Raw genomic sequence first — 20,331 nt, forward strand, 5'->3', positions numbered from 1 at the left:
CTGATGCGAGGCTCGATCCCAGGACCCTGAGATTATGATCTGAGCCCAAGGTAGAGGCTTAACCCACTGAGCTACCCAGGCGCTCCTTTTTTTTTTTCAACCATATAAAAGTTCCTGCTTATGTTCACAGTAGAATATACCAATATACCTTGGTAGAATAAGCTTCTCAGCTGAGTATCTTATTATCAAATCTTATATGTCTATAGAGTAATTGTTTTAATTGTAAATAGACCAAAAGGAAGAAAAATTTATGGATTTTCCCCAAAACTTTATATTGTTTCCATATGAATAAGATTCATGAGTATAACTAGTATGTGAAATGTTTCCATGAATCTAAAAGTACACTTCTCTTGGGTTGTTGACTTCAATATTTAGTATTGGTTTAAGTACATAAGTCTCTTTAGACCTCTTACCAAGGAAGAATCTTCCATGGCCATTTTAAGTAAACCTTGATGATGTGTCTGAGGGCAGTTTTGGTTTTGTTTGTTTGCTTTAGATTTTATTTATTTGAGAGAAAGAGAGAGAGAGAGCATCAGGCACAGGGAGAAGCAGACACCTGGATGAGCAGGGAGCCAAATGTAGGACTCGATCCCAGGACCCTGTGATCATGAACTGAACCAAAGGCAGACATTCAACTGACTGAGCCACCCAGGTGTCCCAACGGCAGTTTGTTTTGTTCTCATTCAAACCTGAAGTCACAAAGGAAAACATATGTAGTTAGATCAATTTTCTCTACTTCTATCCAATATTATTTATCAGATTCTTAGATCCTCATCAGTTATAACTATCTGTTGAAACTACTTTAACATCATATGAAACTTAATCAGCAGATGCACACATTCTCCTTGCCTTACCTAGCTTAGATAGATTTCATAGTTAAAAGGCTTGAACTAATGTGCCCACAGATCAAATGGGCAACAAAGACAAATGGCCCAACTATGGGATATAAATGGAGGCAACTTTTCCTTTTTAATTAAAAAGGATTGATTCATTTAGAATTCAGGGCTATAGGAGTCTACTATCTGCTCTTGCCTCTGCTCTGTTGGGGTTTTATCACCTAAATCCCTGCTCCACTGGAGGCAAATCAGATGTCTGTGCTGTTTTAATTTGTTAAAATCATAACTTTATTTTGTCAAACTTATTAAATGTACTTATTAAATAATGTATTTATTTTTGTTGTAAAATAATTGTTTTTCAGCAGAAATACCTTTAAACACATTCTTGGGGGCTTTTAAGTTTCAATTCAATATAATAAGATGAGTAAGGTCAAACACCTAATTATTACAAGGTCCATAGGTAAAATCAACTGCTTATGACATAATTTATATTTTTAAGTGTGCAGCTGTCCATAACGTACCATACATATTTTTTAAGTTTTATTAATTTAAGTAATCTCTATACCCAATGTAGGGCTTGGACTTGACCTTGAGATCAACTGTAACATGCTTTTCCAACTGAGCCACCAGGCACTCCTATACATAATTTCTTTGACAAATATTCTTGGTCTCAAAGTTTTAAGTCAAGCATCCTAGGAATTCTTAAGATAACTTAGGAAAGCTGTGCCAGTTACTATTGTCTCTGCTTCAAACTCACTCTTCTATAGATACTTTGAGATGATGGGGTTGGAACTCTGTGATTTACATTTCTATTTTGCCAGCTATTTCCCTATTAGGTTCTGGCATCAAGAAATGTTAAGAGGTGGGGCGCCTGGGTGGCTCAGTGGGTTAGGGCCTCTGCCTTTGGCTCAGGTCATGATCCCGGGGTCCTGGGATCGAGCCCCGCATCAGGCTCTCTGCTCAGCGGGGAGCCTGCTTCCTCCTCTCTGCCTGCCTCTCTGCCTACTTGTGATCTCTGTCAAATACATAAATAAAATCTTTGAAAAAAAAAAGAAACTTGTAATAAATTTATTAAAAAAAAAAAAAGAAATGTTAAGAGGGAAGCTGCAGTGTTGAAGAATTGTAATTAGTGTCAGCTTGGCTGAGTGACAGGGTGCCCAGATATTTGGTCAAATGAGTGTTTCTGTGAGGGTGTTTTTGGATAAGATTAACATTTAAGTTAATGGGTTTTGAGTAAAGAAAATACTCTCCATTATGTGGGTGGGCCTCATTAAATCAGTTGAAGGCCTACATATAACAAAAAGACTGGCCTCTCCCCCTGGCCTTTAGACTTCATCTGCGATACTGACTCTTCCTGGTTCTACAACAGCCAGCCTTCAACTCGGAACAGGAATATTAGCTCTCCTGGGTCTCCAGTTTATGGTCCATCCTGAAGATTTTTTTGACTTGCCAGCCTCTGGAATCACATGAGACAATTCCATATATCTCTTTCTGGATGTATACACATATTCAATTTATTCTGTTCCTCTGGAGAACCCTAATACAAGGAGGAAGAGAGGTTTTCTCTGTATGTGGGCACTGGTTCCTGTTTCCAAAGCTGCTTCACTCCAGCAGTAGTGGCAATTCCCTTTGGTAGCAGCAACTGGGTCCAGTTTGCAGTTGTCACCATAGGGCCCTCCTTCCAATTCAGACGAACTCCAGGCCAGCAGTGCTCTCCTCCTTTTAGGTCTGAGTTCAGCTCTACAGGTGCTCTCTTCCAACATTCTACCTTTTAACAATTCTTCTGTTCCTACTTTGTAGCTTTTCTGTGGAGGTGGGATCAATACTGTACCATCACCCCAAACTGATTCAGATGTCAAGACAGATGATAGTACACACATCAAGGGGTCATGAAAAGTTCATTATTCACATAATGTGGTTCTCTGCGAAGAGCAAGACAGGTACCCAAGCCAGTCAGTTTGCACTGATTACAAGGTGGGGCCAATAGCTCTGATTTTTATTGTGCTAAGGGGTGTGGGTTTCTAGGATAATGGAAAAAGCCAGGGTTTACATAAATTTCACCTCAAGTGCTGAGTGAGTACCTGGGCTTTCTTATCAGCTTGCCCCGGGTGAGGGTTTGAAAGCTGTTAGTGGTCAAACATAAAAAACGGGGTCAGACGCCATTATGGTTCTCCCAGTCTTGGGATGGCACCAAGTCTCAAGTCACTGCCTCCATGATAAACTAGCACTTTGTTTTTGCCTTTTTAGTTACTTAGATATACCTATTAAACAATTCTGAGTTCTTTTTCTTAAAGTAACTGGTATGTTTTCTGGCTCCTGACTATAACCTGGGTGATACAAGTCCTCTTTGCTATTCTATAGGGTTAGCATTAGATTACTAGATGTGCCAGTTGAGCATATAAACATTTATTCATCTTCCTTCAGTTACCTAATAAAATGGAATGACTAAATTTCTCCATCCACAGGATCCTATTTCTTAAACTCCACCCCCGCCCCCCTTTCTTAAACGTTTGAGTCTAGAGCTTCTGGCTTCACTTGCTATTTTTAGGCAAAAATGTTAAAATAGAGCTTATAATTTCCTATAAACTCTGTCTTGGACATCATGTGTCAATACACAGAGAATATCCTCAATCTTTTAAAAAGGATGCATGGTATTCCATCAAAGATGCACCAGAACTGTTCAACCACTCCTTTACTAATAGCCATTTGTGTTGCTACTCATTTTTGTAGGTGAGAAAACTAAAGCCTTAAGAGATTGAAAGACTTACTCTATGTAACATTATATAAATGGCAGAACTAGGATATCTATAAAAATCATAAGATGCCACAGCCCATGCTTAAAAACACTTTATTTTTAACTATTTTAAGCAGTTAAAAAAACACACATACACCACACTATCCTGTTAAGCAACATGTGACCCATCTACATCAATTATCAAAATGAAAACACAACTGCAGCTTCCATCTACCCTCCCTTACTCCATCAGCAGCTCCTGCCGTGAAAAGGCAGAACGTGACTTTCACATGACATTCCAATACATGATTTTATACTCTTCATCATATAATTTGAATCCACAGGAATATATTATTGTGCAAAACAGTTACAACATTATTTACTATATGACAATGCCTACATGCCAGCTGCTAATCAAAATACCTTATTACATGCATTATTTAATTAATCATTCCCCCACCCCCAATTATCTTGGGAGGTGGGCAACTACTATTCCATTTCATTAAAAAAGTGAAACACAAATTAAGTTTAAATAATGTGCCCACAGATACACAGTATGTTTTACATAAATTGTATATTGTACATAACTTCTGCAACTTTCTCAGCATTTTTGCTTTATCTATGTTGAATGAAGTAACTTTAGCTTTTTCATATTCACTTCCCAAAGTACCAAAAACAACCTTTTTTCTGTTGATGGACATTTAGGCTTTCCCCAATATTACTACCTAAACAATACTGCAATGAACAGTATAACAATGAACAGTTTTATACAAATGTCCCTCCCTACATGAAATTCTTCTAGGGTTTATCCAGGAATAGAACTGTTGGTAGTGTGCACATCATAAGATTTTGCAGACTGCCTGGCACAGGAGCTATTACAATTTCCACTCCCACAGCAGTGAGTTCCCACTGTTCTACATACGAACCCATGCTAAGGCTCGTAAAACTTGTCATCTTGAGAAGTGTGAGAAGAATTTCCTGTGCTTTCTTCTCTGTACATGTCTTTGTGTGGGGTGATGGCCTATCAGCGAGGCAAGGGTCAACCACATTGAACTGATTCAAAGACTTTCCAGTATCTATTCCTCTCTGGGAGTCCTAGCACTCTGGCTCTCCTCAGCCCCAACTTCGGTTCTTCCTAGGCAGCAAAAGAAAGCAAGGCAGGGTTCAAAAAAGCCTACATGTTTTCCAGGCCAGAATGGACAAGAACTGGTGGCTGACACAGTCAGTAATTGTCACCTGGAGCCGCATGGCTTAGAACCACCTACCGCTGGTGCTAACTAGTGCACCTGTGGGTGACCTTCAGTCAACACTGAACTCAGGGCCCCTTCAAAACACTCCAAATCCTGACTAAGCTGAACTAAATTCAGTTCCATATTCCTTAATAGAAGTAATTTTGTACAAAGTCTTTGTATGGCAGGCAGGTAAATAAGCACCCAACCCGGCCTCCAGAGTGCCGTCTGGCTGCAGTAGTAGGCCTAACTCTTGGAAACCTAGACAACATCTAGCAGAGTAAGAAACAGGCACCAAGAGAAGTGGGGCCAGGGAGAGGGCTTAGATAGACAAGGGTTAGGGATGACAAAGGTTAGCCTTGATGGATGAGGACCTTGGCCAGCATGGATATGGCCTATACTCGTGGAAAGGAGACAAAAGAAGTCAGGCCGGTCCAGGGCTGTTCAGAGGCTGGCAATGAAGTTAAATCCAACACTGATTACACCAAAAATGTTTAGTAGTTAGCTGCAAGTAGTTAGTCGTCTTCTTTTAGCTAATCTATATTTACTAATATTTCTATAACAACCATATATTACTGATATACTTAAAATTATTTAAAAATTTAGGTTATAAAACAGACTCCATCAATATAATCCCCAAATATTAAAGGCTTACCTCAGTATAGAGGGATTTGTTTTTACCTCTTTGTACACCTGAAAATTTGGTTTGAATGTTTAGAAGTATATCTCACTTTATAAAAATGGCTGTAGAACATCCCTATTGGGACAGGAACTCTGTGAAGTGACAGTGGCACAAGGAGTTGGGGGGTGGCGAAAATATGGACAGAAAGTGGGTATCTCCTCATTTGTGGCACCAGATTTGAAGCTGAAGCTGAGTTGGAGCTGCAGCTCTGTGAGGGCTCTGATTCTAGAGATCAGCTACCTAACCCAGAGCCTTTGCACACCAAGCCCTCTTTCTATAATCCTAGGAATCAGGGAGCTTAATTACTCTAATTTTACATGCCAGAAAACAGATGCAGATGTTCAGCAACTTGTTCAAGATTATCCTGCCAAGAAAAGGCACACTGAGACTGGAACCCAGATCTCGTAACTCCAAGACCCTTCCCATGACCCTGGGCCCTCAGCACATGAGACTCTGACCCACGCCCAGACACTTCCAGAGCCAGTTTTTGGCACTATACCAGTGATGGGACATCTGATTCCACACCACAGGTAGCTGCTGCTGTAGTAAAAGGATGAAGAGCCAGGATTACCAAACCCTCCTGAGTAGAAAGCTGAATGAGGGCCAGAATACAAACATATATGTCTGATCCTCCTCCCTGCCTTCTATTCCATGTGACATCACCACAAAGTTTCAAAAGTCTTCATTTTCAAATGCCCACAACCGACCAGATAGGATAAGATTACTTGTACTCTACTGAAAGGACATTTTCCAGGTTGGTTTCTTCTCACTACAAGAAATGGTCTGCTCCACCAGTGTGCCCTGACTCAAAGCAGTAAAATGTAGTTTGAGATGATCCTCTACTATCAAGTGAGATATTTATTCTTATATTCAAGTGAGCTCTTCAATAATCAGAAGCAATTACTACTTACACAAATTTTAGAAAAATCACTCCTTTACCTTTATGCCACTGAGCTAATTGACTTGTTTCAAGTCAAGTTGGCAAGTGAGATGGAGGTGCCTCCCTCTCCAGGCCCCTTTTTCTCCAAAGGGCATCAGTTATGTGCACTGGTACCTTTGGGATGAACCCGATGCCAGCACCGGATCCAATATGCGAAGAAAGCTACATGAAAGGTTAGAGGGTCCCAACAGTGTACACAAGTTAGAAATGCAAGCAAGCACAATTAAACGTTTATAACTGTTGAGAGCTGGAGGCCTTACAAAACTTCAGACTCTGTGAGGGGAGAGGAGAGTGTCCGTTTATTGCAAACTGACAGCAGAGATAACTGCATAAAAATTTCTCAGCTATATAATTTCACTGAGTCCTTGGGTCTGTGGTTAACCTTATAAGTGTAATTCAGATTCAGACCCCATCACTCAACTCAAAACTGTCTAAAGGCTCCCTACCTTCCTTTGAGGAAGCTCTAGAGCCACTGGGGACCCATGATACATGGCCTGGGCCACTACCTTGCTGGGGCCATATCTTCAGCTGGCTCACTCCACTCCAGCCCAGGAGTGCCATCCTCCAAGGACACCAGACAAGATTCCACCTCCTGTGCCTGGATCTAGACACCACAGGGTCCATGCCCTAACCTCCTTCAGGTATTTGCTCAAGTTTCGCTTTCTCAGTTGAAGTCCTCCCTAACCAGCCTACTTAAAATTGCAACCCACCTCCTAATCCGGCACTGCCTCTCACTCTTCTCTGATTAATTTTGTCTAAAATATATATCACCATCTTAAGTACTATATAATTCATTTGTTTATTGTCTATAAAGATCCAAGATGGCAGATCTTTTGTCTGTTCTGGTCACCGCTGGGTCTCTAGCACAACAGTGTCTGGCATATGGGAGGTGATCACCACATTTCTGTTGAACAGATGGCCCGCTGTTGCCCATGCAGATTGTGGGGTGGAGACAGTAACAGGGCACTGGAAGAGCCCCATTCTCCCAGTGATTGAGTCCAACCCTGCTCTCCTCCATATGCTGCTGAGACAACTCTATAACCGTGGCAGATATCCAAATTGAGATATGAGGGACAAAGCTGAACTCTCAGGAAGCATTTGGGGGAGACCAGGAGTCCATGGGCTGCTGCTGCTGCTACTTATAAGGTCAAACAGTATATCTACTATCACAGGACTCAACTGGCCCCTTCCCACCAGACACAGCCCATTACATCACAGACATTTTGTCAAACCACAAAGGGCAATGGTATCTGCTTTTAGACTTATTACCTAACTGGGGGCTCCAGGTCACTGGACAAAGGCCACTTCTGGGGCTCGAGCCTCCAGAAGGGCTCCAAAGAACAGGCTGCTGTTCTTCCCCAGCATCACACTCCCCAGCAGGTAAGAAAGGGGATGCCCTGAGTTTCTGAATCCTCAGGATTCTCTGCCACCAGATTTGAAAATAGAAAGGGCTAGACCCTTTGTGAAGGTTTTCCCCATGCTTCCCATAATTAAGGGTTCTCCAGCAGGTGTGCTAGGAACCCATTCTCCCACCGTCAGACCCCAAGCTAATCTCTAATATGGTTTTTCATATGCCGAGCCAAATTTGAAGACCACCTGAAGGTCTTCCCACACTCTCTGCATTTGAAGGGCCTCTCTCGAGTATGAAATCTCTTGTGGCTAATGAGCTGTGAGCTTTTGTTAAAAGTTTTCCCACAGGTACTACACTTATGGCACTTTTTCCCAATGGGTATGTTCTGGAGTCCGGTGATCCTGGAGCTCTGGTCATAAGCTTCCTCAGAATCTTCAAGGGGCTTCTCCCCACTTGGTTTTAATTCCTGTAAACTCACCCCTGCATCCTGGCAGGAAGACAACCCAGCCAGGCTGCATTCAGACTGTGCCACTCTGGTGTGTTTTCTCTGATGAATGCAGAGGGTATGTCTTCCAATGAAATCCTTCCCACACCACTGACATTTAAAAGGTCTTTCTTTAGTGTGGATTCTCTGATGATTAACAAGGCGATGTTTCCTATCATAAGATTTCCCACACAGATTACATTTATAGCGCTTCTCTCCACTGTGTATCCCCTTATGATCTAAAAGACTTCTTTTACGTGTAAAAGTTTTCCCACATTCTTGGCACCAAAAAGGTTTCTCACCAGTGAGGATTTGCGGCTGCAGATTTGGCATGTTTCCACTTTCACGGTACTCGTATTGTTTTTCCAAAGAGTGAATCCTTTGATGACGGGAGAGGTTAGAACTCCATCTGAAAGCTTTCCCACATTCTCTGCACTTATAAGGCTTCTCTCTGGTGTGAATTCTCTGATGGATGAGGAGGAATGAGTGATTACGGAAGGCTTTGCCACACTGGCTACATTTGTAGGCTTCCTCTGTGGTGTGACTGCTCTGAGGAACTTGGAGAACTCTGTCCTGACTAAACGATGGCCCATCTTCAGGTTTTCTCTGAATGGCATGCTGCTTCTTATGAGCAATAAAGGCTGACCGATGGGTAAACTCTTTTTCACATTCACTACATCTGTATGGCTTCTCGCCTGTGTGAATTCTCTGATGATCAATGAGAGATTTCTTTCGAGTAAAAGTTTTCCCACACTGCTGACAAGGAAAAGCTTTCTCTGTAGCAGTGGCATTCTGGGGCTGACTGCAACTGGAGGTCTGTCTGAAGTCTTCTCTACATATATCTTCATCACAGAACTTTTCTTCCTGGTGCATTCTCATGTGACGAGTAAAGTTTGATCTCCACCTAAAGGTTTTCCTACATTTGGTACATTTATAAGGTTTCTCCTGAGTGTGGACCCTTTGATGTTCAACAACATATGATTTACAGTGGAAGGATTTCCTACACTGGCTGCAGTCAAAGGGTTTCTCCCCTCTTTGGTCTCTCAAATGATGATCAAATCCTGAGCCATAGGTGAGAGCTTCCTCATACTGATTAGACTCAAGAAATTTCTGCTTAGTATGCGTTTCCTGGTGTAGACGGTAGGCAGACATGCGTCGGAAAGCCTTGTCACATAAACTACATTTATAAGGTTTCACTCCAGTGTGAATCTTTTCATGTCGCACACAGTTTGAGCTCCACCTGAAGGCTTTCCCACACACCCTGCATTTAAATGGTTTCTCTTGAGTGTGAAGTCTCTGATGACATGCAAGATGAGAGCTGTGACTGAAGGTCCTCCCACAGTCACTGCACTTATACGATGTCGCCACCATGTGAAGATTCTGCCCATGCTGGTGATGTGAACTAAGGCTGAAATCTTTCCCACATGCATCCTTCACATTTGCTTTTAGTCCGGCATGAATTCTCTGATGTAAGCTAAATCCACCAACTATGCGCCTGAGCCCTTTCCCATATTCCTTATAGTCATAGTGGTATGAACTCCCTCTGAAGTGTCTGCCACAGCCATGTTTAAGGGATCGCTTTCTTCTGGGAACTCTCAAATATGTGCCGTGTTTTAAATTACGACTAGTACTTCTTCCTGATTCTTCAGATTCTTTTTCTCTCCTGTGACTGAAATCGGTCTCTTCTTTCTTAACTCTTACTTGTATGGGGTTTCCATATTGTTCCTTTAGCCTGCTCTTCAGTTCAAAAGATTCTCTGAGTCCCATTCCCTCAGAAACACTCATCATCCAAGATTCTGATGGCATAGCTAAGGTTTCTCCTTCTTCCAGAGGTTCACGTTTTAAGAAGAACTTGTTTGTTTTAATCTGGAGCTCACCTCCTGAAACAAAATAAAACACAAGACAATGTACTTTATTCTATACTTGGAACTGCAGAAAGCACCAAAGGACAGAAAAAAAAAAAAAAAAAGCCAAGATCTTGGGTGGTGAAGCTTCTGCTTAACTGCCAATATCTTTACCAAATAGTCCAGGAAGGCAAAACATGGAAGAGTGTTCCAGATGATAGGGAAGGGAGGAGGAGAAGGAAGGTGGGCACAGCAGCTAAACATGCAGAAATCACATCCATTTGAAAAACAGCATTGATAAGTGAATGTTAAACAGTGATAAAGGGAAGAGGAATAATGGTAAGAGGATAAAAAGGCTCCCAAGGACCCAGGGGAGGGGCTCCATGGAGGACTGGCTGAAGGAATTGGAAGTCAAACCCATCGTAGGGGCAAAGAAGAAAAGCAGGAGTGCGATTAGGATTCTTCAAAGAGCATAAAGGGGTGAGCATGGGGTATAAGTCAAGGGCCAGAAGGAGTGCAGCAGAGGGTTGAGGAAGAGCATTACTGAATGGAAAAGAGTGCAACAATGAAGCCCTCCAGTGGGCAAGAACAGTTACTAAAATGGTTTCTGGGAAAGGGGTAGGGTCAGAAACAAAAGTCTAATAGGCCAGTCTGGGGAGGAGAAGCCCAGAAGCCCAGCACTCCTTAGCAACACTGTTAAGGATCTTCCTTCTAGCAAACAAAGAAGTTGTGTTCCCTGTGACTTACTTGGTATAAAAGACCTTAAGAAAGAGAAGAGTAGATGTGAGAGGAGTAAGATCCAGAGCTTCTCTGAAACTCACCTGCGGGGGCAACACCTGGATTCCCCTTAGGCTGAGCTCTCTGGACATTCAGACCCCATGGCTCCCTTGCCTCCAACCAGGAAATCAGAACAGGTTTGGTGAATGGTCCCACTGCAAAAAAAAAGGGGATGGGATAGGATGGAAGGGTGATAAATCATACAGAACTATTCTTCAGGACCCTCTCAGAACTGAGGTCCTGGCAAGGACAAGGGAAAGGCCAGGGAGGCTAGTGGGGGAAGCCAGACAGGAGGCCTAGATAGCCATTTCCAACAGCTCTGAGCACAACAAAACAGGCTGAAAGAAGTCACAGGGAATAGGATACTAGGATTCTCTGGAGGTGGGAGCCACATGACACCTCAATCAGTTAAATCAACCAATACCATTTGGATGTCTAACTAGGAACTTGACACACATAATTTTTAATCATTGTAATAATCCAGCAAACAGGCATCATTATCACCATGTTTTAAGAAAGACTAGGTGATAAAGCCAGGGTGAAAGCTCAAGTCAGGTCCCTGTCTCGACACCGTAATAAAAAGTGAGAATGTAGAAATAAAAGTGGATAGAAGCATGGGGGTATCAATGCCTTACCCAGAGAAACCACATTCCTATAATTCTCCAGCATCACATCTCTGTACAAATTCCTCTGAGCAGGGTCCAGCCATCCCCACTCATCCTGGGAGAAGGTCACCTCCACGTCCTTAAAAGTCACAGCTTCCTGAAAAACACAGTCCTATGACTGAGAGTCAGTCTATAGCTCCTGGCTTTTAGGAGAGGGCAGCGGAAGGGGGCAGGCTCTGAGTTAGCAGAGGATTGATGTGGTAAGGGTGAAAGGGAGAGCATCACCCAGCAGAAGAGCTCTGAGTTCAAGGGGGATAATCTGGTCTCCAGGACCTGGTCACATTCAGAGACACAGAGATTCAAGATAGGGGGAGCCTCACTGACTCCATTAGGCAGCAATGCTGGGATGTCATGAAGGACCAAAGTTCTTATGACTCACCTGAGCCTGAGATGTCAATGGGTCTCCTGGGCACACCTCTCTCTGGGAAAGGGCAGGCACCTGGGGAACAGGAGGCTCTGAAGGAGAAGAAAGAACTATGAGAGAAGGTAGTCCAGTTCTTGGCATCCCACTGAGGAGGTCCATTCCTCCCCTACATAGAGGAGTCTTGGGCATAGGAGCAGGTATGGACTATTGTTAAATACCCATTTCACATTTCCCCAGGGTCCACTGAGGGTTAGGGAATGACGAGTTGGGGGGGGGTGCACTGGGAAGAGGAGCTAGTTAGACATGGGTTACAGAAGGGTAAAAAGGACACAGAGCTAAGCACCAACTGAAAGGGATTCTCATGAGAGGACAGATGGTGAAATGACAACACTACTTTGGGATGTGTGGCATACAGCTCAGAGCTTGATGGCAAGTACCGGATTGGCCAGCCAGGAAGTCACACACTCCTATTTCATAGGGAGGCTCCAGGTGGCCCCCAAGAGTAGAGCCGCTCCTGAGAGGTGAAGCAGAGGGCCATATCTGTGAGGCTCGCAGGGCTCCTGTACCCATCCAACGTACATCTGGGCTCTGGGAAATGGCTGGATCCTGGAGGGAAGAAAATGTTGTGAGAAGATCCCCATGGGAATCATAAAGCAAACTCAGAGGAGGCCACATGGCCAATCATTAAGGGCAGGGATCCAGGAAAGGGCAAGACAGGCCCTTCATTACCTACAGCAGAGGGGAAAGGAAGAGGAGAAAATCCAGGGAGGACACCCTCACCCCTTAGCCTCCCTGGGCTCTAGTGTGGGCCATGAGGGAGACAGGTGGAGCCAGATTCCAGCTACAACATGGGAAAGCACCCAGCAAGGCACTGCTGTTAGGCTTCAGGTGCTACAGTGACACATCCCCACTAGCCCCTCAGGCCCCATCCTGGTCTAGAACTTAGAAATCAGAGAGAAGAAATTTATCCCGGAGTTAAAATGATAATGGTTCACCACAGAGATGCAGACAGATAACATCTACCAAGTATTAGGCACTGCTCTAGGCACTACTAACCAGTGACCTCCAAGAAGCAGGACCACTTCCAGCGTAAATCTGACTGAGATTAACACTGCCAGAGAGGCAATGCTACTTGTGAGGGTCAGCCATGGAATCACAGAAGAGAAAGGTCTCAGGTACAAAAAATGGCAGTGACCATCCAAACAGAGACCTAGAAAGAGGCAGTCTTTGCCCTGGGACTTCAAATGGTTCCAGTCTCTGAGGCAAGGCTATCCCTGATGTAGAAATGAGTATTGAAAGCTTACAGCGAATGAACTTTTAAGTTTTTTCTGGTCCTGTGACTGAAACTGGTCTCTTCTTTCTTAACTTTCTTAACACTGATTTGGATGAATATTAGCCTGGGGCCATGAAACAGGTGATACCAAGCTACAGACTTAAAGATGATGAACCTGTTCCTCCCAAACCCTACCAAAAAGAGAATAAAGAAACATAAAAAGATGGAAGCAGACAGCCTAATGAGTTTAGGGAAATTTCTCAGAACCTTGTTGCTCAATGCTGATAAACCACAGGGTGTTTATGCAATTTTATGTGCATCTTGAGCCATTCTGCTCATTTTTCAGAATTTGGGAGGTGTTCGTTCAGCCTATTTTGTTTTCTAATTTTTTTTAAGCTTTTATTTATTTATTTGTCAGAGAGAGTGAGAGCACAAGCAGGGGGAGTGGCAGGCAGAGGGAAAGGGGAAAAGCAGGCTCCCCATTGAGCAAGGAGCCCGATGTGCAACTCGATCCCACAGCCTTGGGATCGTGGCCTTAGCCAAAGGCAGATGCCTAACTGACTGAGCCACCTAGGTGTCCCTGTTTTCTTTTCTTTTCTTTTTTTTTTAAAGATTTTATTTATTTATTTGACAGACAGAGATCACAAGTAGGCAGAGAAGCAGGCAGAGAGAGAGAGAGAGGGAAGCAGGCTCCCCGCTGAGCAGAGAGCCCGATGCGGGGCTCGATCCCAGGACCCTGAGATCAGGACCTGAGCTGAAGGCAGAGGCTTTAACCCACTGAGCCACCTAGGCGTCCCGTGTCCCTATTTTCTAATTTCTAACCAGCTTTCAACCAGGTCCTGCATCTCCATCAGGTATTTTCAAACCTTGTATCTAGCTCTAAATGAGTTAAATGTAATTAAGCCACAATTTTGTACCTACTATGTACCTTATTTGCTTTAATCAGTGATTTTTCAATCCTTTTGAACATCTTGGTGTTTTGGTAAAAATGATAAAATGCTCTTTTAGATTTTTTAAAATAGTAACCAGTGTTAAGCAAAAAGGTTTTCTTTTTTAATAGTCATAACCTGCATTGATATATTATCATTTACTGCTGGTAGATGTTCAGTCAAATGTGTTACTTAATTTGATATTATATTTGGGAGAAAAGTATGTCAAATATGTTCCACATATTTTTATTGAAAAAAAATTTTAAAGAAGCCTATAAAAATGATAGACGCTCTTAAGAAAAACAAAAAACAAATCTCCAAAGCTATAAGAAGCATTGAGAAACTCATTTGTGTTGGGCAGAAGGAGCAGACAGAGCTCACTTTAACTGACTGGCTGCTCTACCACCAGCTCTGGGGGAGTCAGCTGTTTCCCAGTGCTAAGGCTGGGGCTGGGCACATGGTGGGAATTCAAATATACACTGAATAAATTCTCATTGTTAGATCAGTTTCACATATTCTTTTAAATAATCTGAGAATCTGGGAGAATGTGAGCAACGCTTGAACAATGAGGCTGTGAAATAAAGTCTTCCAATTTCTTGGCCCTGGGCTGTCCCTCAATACTCTTCTTACCCCTGACCCCTGCACAGAACAAATCCTCAAAAGAAAGAAGGAAGATGTTGTGAGTGCACTGCATTTATAGGTCTTACCATGTACTCAGAAGCCAGGAGTCCTGACTAACAGCAAGAGAGACATTACTCCCACTTAACAGGTCAATATCAAGTCAAATTAGATATGTGGAGATGGCCTGGCATAACCTAAGTCACTGTGTCCAAAAGCTCATTACTGTCATCTACAGATACTTGCTGACCCTCTTACTGGAGCCGACTGTCCTCTGGGAAGGTGGGAAGGGCTGCCAGCTCAAAGGTTCTCCGCTCAGGGTCTAGTTTTCAGCTGCTCAGGTGCTGTGGGAATGAGAAGGGAAGACATTCCCTGCCTTCCTCAATGTTGAGGGTTCAGAGACCCAACCCACCCACCCACTCTAAATGAGGTGGCTAGCTGACAGGCAGAGTTCACTGGGCACTGCACACTTGCGCACACTCACCCTCCATGGTGTCCCATTGATGTCCCTCTGCAGCTCTTCCAGCAGGGCCACAGCTTCCCCACCACTCTCAGGGTGATGGAGCTGCACCCAGGTCCGGAGCTCCCCAGGCAGGATGCTCAGGAATTGCTCCAGCACCAGCAGCTCTAGGATCTGGGCCTTGGAGAGAATGTCAGGCCTCAGCCACCAGCGACAGAGCTCACGGAGCCGGCTGAAAGTCTCTAGGGGCCCAGAAGATTCATGGTAGCGAAGCTGCCTGAAGAGCTGGCGAAATAGTTCCTGGCCAGAACGGTTGAGTGTTTGTGGCCTGGCAGCCTGCACTGAAGTGTATCCCTCATCCTCTTCTTCCTTCTTTATCATCTGAAGACGCCCTCGTTCCCTTGAAGCCTGTGCCTGAGCTGGATGGACAGCATACCACCTGCCTGGGGGCATCACTCCTTCTCAGGCTCTACCCAGCAGAATGTGAACCAGGTCTATGTTAGCTGTGTCGCTGCTGGGACATCAGGAGTAGTTTTTCAGCACCGTAGTGGGCAATGCCATTTGCTGGGATATCAGATGTCACTGTCAAAAGACTAAAATAATCAACATTATTGTTCAGGAGGGATGCAAGAATGATGGTGCAGTTAGATCCTGGTAGCCAGGATCATCACTGGATGTATGAAAAGAGGGCACATGAAGATTTGCACAGTCATGCCTGCCAATATTAAGCAGACCAGTGCTATATTGTCACATATTGTGGTAAATAAACTAAGAAAATAACCCAGAATGCAGGAAAACATGTACAGGGCTTGTAGGCTAACAATTGCAAATGGCTGATGAAAGAAACCAAAGGTCTAAATAAATGGACAGACCTACTATATCATATACTGGAAGACTTGACATAGTAAAGATGTCAATTCTTCACCAAAAGATCTACAGGTTTAATGCTATCAATATCTCAGGCAAGTTTTTCATATTTATAGACAAGATTATTCTAAAATTTATGTGGAAAATAAAGGAATTACAATAACTAAAACAATTTTTTAAGATTTTATTTATTTATTTGACAGAGATCACAAGTAGGCAAAGAGGCAGGCAGAGAGAGAGGGGGGAAGCAGGCAACTAAAACAATTTTTAAAAAATAGAGTATGAGGACATCGTCTATTTAATTTCAAGACAAATCAAGACTGTGGATCCAGCAACTGAACTACTAAATATTTACCCAAAGAATACAAGAATACTAATTCAAAGAGGTGTTTTAATGTTTACAGCAGCACTGTCCACGATATCCAAATTATGGAAACAGCCTGAGTGTCCACTGACTGATGAACAGATAAGGAATATATGGAATACATATAAATCAAATACTACCCAGCCATCAAAAAGAATGAAATCTCGCCATTTGCAACAACGTAGATGGAGCTAGAGAATATTAAGTGAAATAAGTTAGCCAGAGAAAGACAAATACCATATGATTTCACTCATACATGGAATTTAGGACACAAAACAAATGAGCAAAAAGGGGTGAGAGAAGGAGAAAGAGAGAGAGGCAAACCAAGAAACAGACTTTTAACTATAGAGAATGAACTGATGGTTACCAGAGGGGAGGTGAGTGGGGGGATGGGTGAGATAGGTGATGGGGATTAAGGAGTGCACTTGTGATGAGCACAAGGTGATGGATGGAAGTGTTGAATCACTATATTGGACACCGAAAGTAATATAACACTGTATGTTAACAAACTGGAATTTAACTAAAAACTTAAAAAAAAAAAAGAGAAACTGTGGTACTGGTGGAGGAAGAGACACATAAACCAGTGGAAAAGAAAAACCTGGGATAGACCAACACAAATTTGCCCAACTAATTTGTAATATTAAATGTGACTTTACTAATATTGTAGTATTATATTTAAAAATATCTCAAATAAGCAATTCAAAAACAAAACAAATGTTGATTAGGAATTCCTTAAGTGATTGTGACCTCACCAACACGTTAAGAACTATAATCTGGACACTACTAATCCAGCTATCTACTACACTCCGAGTTTCCTCTGTAACTCATCATAATGGAGGCTCTCGAGAGGTTTAAGCCACTTTCATGAGACATCAGAGTTTAGTGTACAGAGAGGAGAACAACTAAGACTGACCTGGGTTCAAATCCACCTCTCCACTAACTGTACTGACTATGGAGGCATCACTTTACCTCTTAAAATCTCTGTGTCCTCACTGTATAAAATGGGGGTGGTTGTGGGGTTTAAGTAAAAAACTACCTGGGCACATCTTGGGCTCTCAGTGAATGCTTGTTTTTTTCACATCTAGGGTAAAACTTTATGCTGCAGGCCACACCATCAGGTAGGATTCTACCCTGCAGATGTGTCCAACTGATTTTTCATGAAGGTGCAAAAAGCAATTCAAAGGAGGAAGGATAGTCTTCTCAACAAATACTGATGGGGGAATTGGACATTCATTGGCAAAGTAATGAAAGTCAAGTTAAACCTTACATCTTATACAAAAAATCAATTCTAAATGAATCCCAAACTATACAACTTTTAGAAAAAAGCATAGGAGAAAATCTTTATGATCTAAGGCTAGGCAAAGTCATTAGAATTGACATCAAAACCATGACCCATAAAAGGGAAAACTGATAAACTAGACCTCATCAAAATGTAAAACTCTGCTCTAGGAAGGCTCTTGTTGAGAGCAGGAGACACAAGCTACGGACTGGAAGGTAATATTTATAAGGCACATACCTGACAAAGGACTAGTATCTGACTATATAAAGAATTCTCAAAACTCAACAGTTAAAAGGACAAATAATCCCATAAGAAAATAGGCAAAAGACATGAAAATAAATACAAATAAGGACATACAAATAAGGGCATGAAAAAATGTTTAACATAACAACATTCTTGAAATAGCGGAAGTATAGAAATGGACAACAGATTAGTGGTTGCCAGAGTATTAAGGACTGGAGGGCAGAGCAGGAGGTATTATGGTTTTACATAGCTAAAAGAAGGACTTCATTTCTGATGTTTGACTGCTGACAGTTTTCAAGGTCCACCACTCGTACTTCTTCTTGCCAACATCTGGACAAAGAAATAAGAAAGCCCAAGTGTTCCCTTAGCATTGGCAGGAAGTTCAAAGTACATAAGCCCTGGCTGGGTTGTGTACAAAAATCTGCACTCCGCCCCCACTCTAACCATAATAAAAGCCAAAGCTAGTCACCTCTCCTTACTCTCTCAAGCCATTATTTTTTTTACATTTTAAATAATTATAATATAAAGGATATCAATTCGAATGCTTTACATTTCTACTTAAGTTCATATTGCACTAAAATTATTTTACATGGAAAAACAAGTTTTAGTATCATGACATAATGTCTTAGAAACATTCTTTGATATTCACATTTATTTTTAAGATTTTATTTATTTATTTGACAGAGAGCGAGAGAGAGAGAGTGAGAGCACAAGTGGGCAGAGCAGCAGGCAGAGAGAGAGGGAGGAGCAGGCTCTCCACAGAGCAGGGAGCCTGATGAGGGGCTCTATCCCAGGACCCTGACATCATGACCTGAGCTGAAGGTAGACACTTAATGGCTGAGCCACCTAGGCAGCCCGATACTTACATTTACATTAATGGATATTTCAAAGTCCACTTGAATAAATTTTCTATTATATACCAAATTTTCTATTATATACCAAATCACCTAACAAAAATATATAATGCTAATCTACTTTGATATTGAGATATACTGAATATCTACTTTGACATATTGAGAACAGATATTCAGTATCTATTATTACTCCCCTTGAAAATACACTGATTTTTAGAACACACTTAAATCAGTCTTGGTGTCTAGTAATAACATTTGAGCCATACCTGAAAATTCTTCATTTGCTGTTGAGTCTCCACAAGACTAACTTTTAAATTTAACATTTACTTCATTTAAAAATAAAGACAAAAAAGTGTTAGTCCTTTTAGCCAGTGGAACAGAAGTATGAGAAGAGAGATAATAAGAATGATCTTCAATGCTAGCTTCTAAGCTACGTTTTTTATAACTTAAACATTCAGTTCTCATTTTGTTGCAGTATAACCAAGTCTGCCTATTAAAATAATCGGGCTCCTTGCTCGGCGGGGAGCCTGCTTCTCCCTCTGCCTCTGCCTGCCATTCTGTCTGCCTGTGCTCGCTCTCTCTCCCTCTCTCTCTCTGACAAATAAATAAATAAAATCTTAAAAAAAAATAAAATAATAACCAATGTTAGAGTCTTTGGAATCATGATTGTAATTAAAGCTTGGACTTAAAGCTTGATGAAGTTAATGGCAACCTCCTGGATCCCGTTAAATTTCTACTGAACTAATTTAAATGGGATCCAGGAGGTTGCTATTAGCTTTATTATGCTTTAAGTCCAAGTGAGTAATGATATTAAGGAGGGCACATGTTGTAATGAGCACTGGGTGTTATACACAACTAATGAACTGCTGAACACTACATCAAAAACTAATGATGCAATATATGCTGGCTAACTGAACATAATAAAATAATAAGTTCTACTTCCAAATAACACTTTAAAACAGTTTCAAGTACTGAACTGACTAGCCAGCATCAGGTTAGGAATTTTTTTCAGTGCTCTAAAGTATAACTTTTGGTATCAAAAAAGCATAGTTAAGACCTTTGATTAGTTATGAATAAAAAAATCAAGAACTAAAATACCAGTGGTTCCTGTGACAAAGAGCCCCTCCAAATAATTCAGGGAATGCTTAGAGGGGATTTCATTCTGCAATGCTTATATTGTTTTAAAAAAACTTAGGAGCTCAAATCAACAACCTAACCTTTTACCTTAAAACACTGGAAAAAGAAGAGCAAACTAAACCTAAAGCAAGCAGAAGGAAAGAAACAGTAAAGAATATAGTGGAAATTAAGGAAACAAAGATTAGAAAAACAAAAGAGAAAATCAATGAAATAACAAATTGGTTCATTGAAAAGATCAACAAGATTGATAAACCTCTAAAGTGATGAAGAAAAAAGATTCAAACTACATAAATGAGAAACAGAAGAAACATACTACTGACTTTACAGGAACTTTTAAAATATTAATTAAAAATAAGACAATTTTTGCCAATAAATTAAATACTTTCGATAAAAATGATGAA

At 41.7% G+C, this 20,331-nt stretch overlaps 1 protein-coding gene across 4 annotated transcripts in view; it reads right to left on the reverse strand.

The window, feature by feature from the left end:
• Positions 1–3,668: 3,668 nt before the first annotated feature.
• Positions 3,669–20,331, reverse strand: part of ZNF445 (zinc finger protein 445) — a 39,173-nt gene continuing 22,510 nt past the window's right edge. Inside the window, exons 2-7 of one of the 4 annotated variants that reach the window (XM_047742342.1) lie at positions 15,214–15,779; positions 12,344–12,515; positions 11,922–11,998; positions 11,513–11,654; positions 10,922–11,032; positions 3,669–10,136 (exon numbers count right to left, since the gene is read on the reverse strand). In XM_047742342.1, the coding sequence (XP_047598298.1) occupies positions 7,969–10,136; positions 10,922–11,032; positions 11,513–11,654; positions 11,922–11,998; positions 12,344–12,515; positions 15,214–15,639 (3,096 nt within the window). In that variant the 5' untranslated portion in view covers positions 15,640–15,779 and the 3' untranslated portion in view covers positions 3,669–7,968. Of the gene's footprint in view, positions 10,137–10,921; positions 11,033–11,512; positions 11,655–11,921; positions 11,999–12,343; positions 12,516–15,210; positions 15,780–20,331 lie in introns of all 4 variants that reach the window. The other 3 variants (XM_047742354.1, XM_047742335.1, XM_047742347.1) reach the window with 3 other exon arrangements.

The sequence above is a fragment of the Lutra lutra genome, chromosome 1 (genome assembly GCF_902655055.1).
Source record: "Lutra lutra chromosome 1, mLutLut1.2, whole genome shotgun sequence".
Taxonomy (NCBI): Eukaryota; Metazoa; Chordata; class Mammalia; order Carnivora; family Mustelidae; genus Lutra; species Lutra lutra.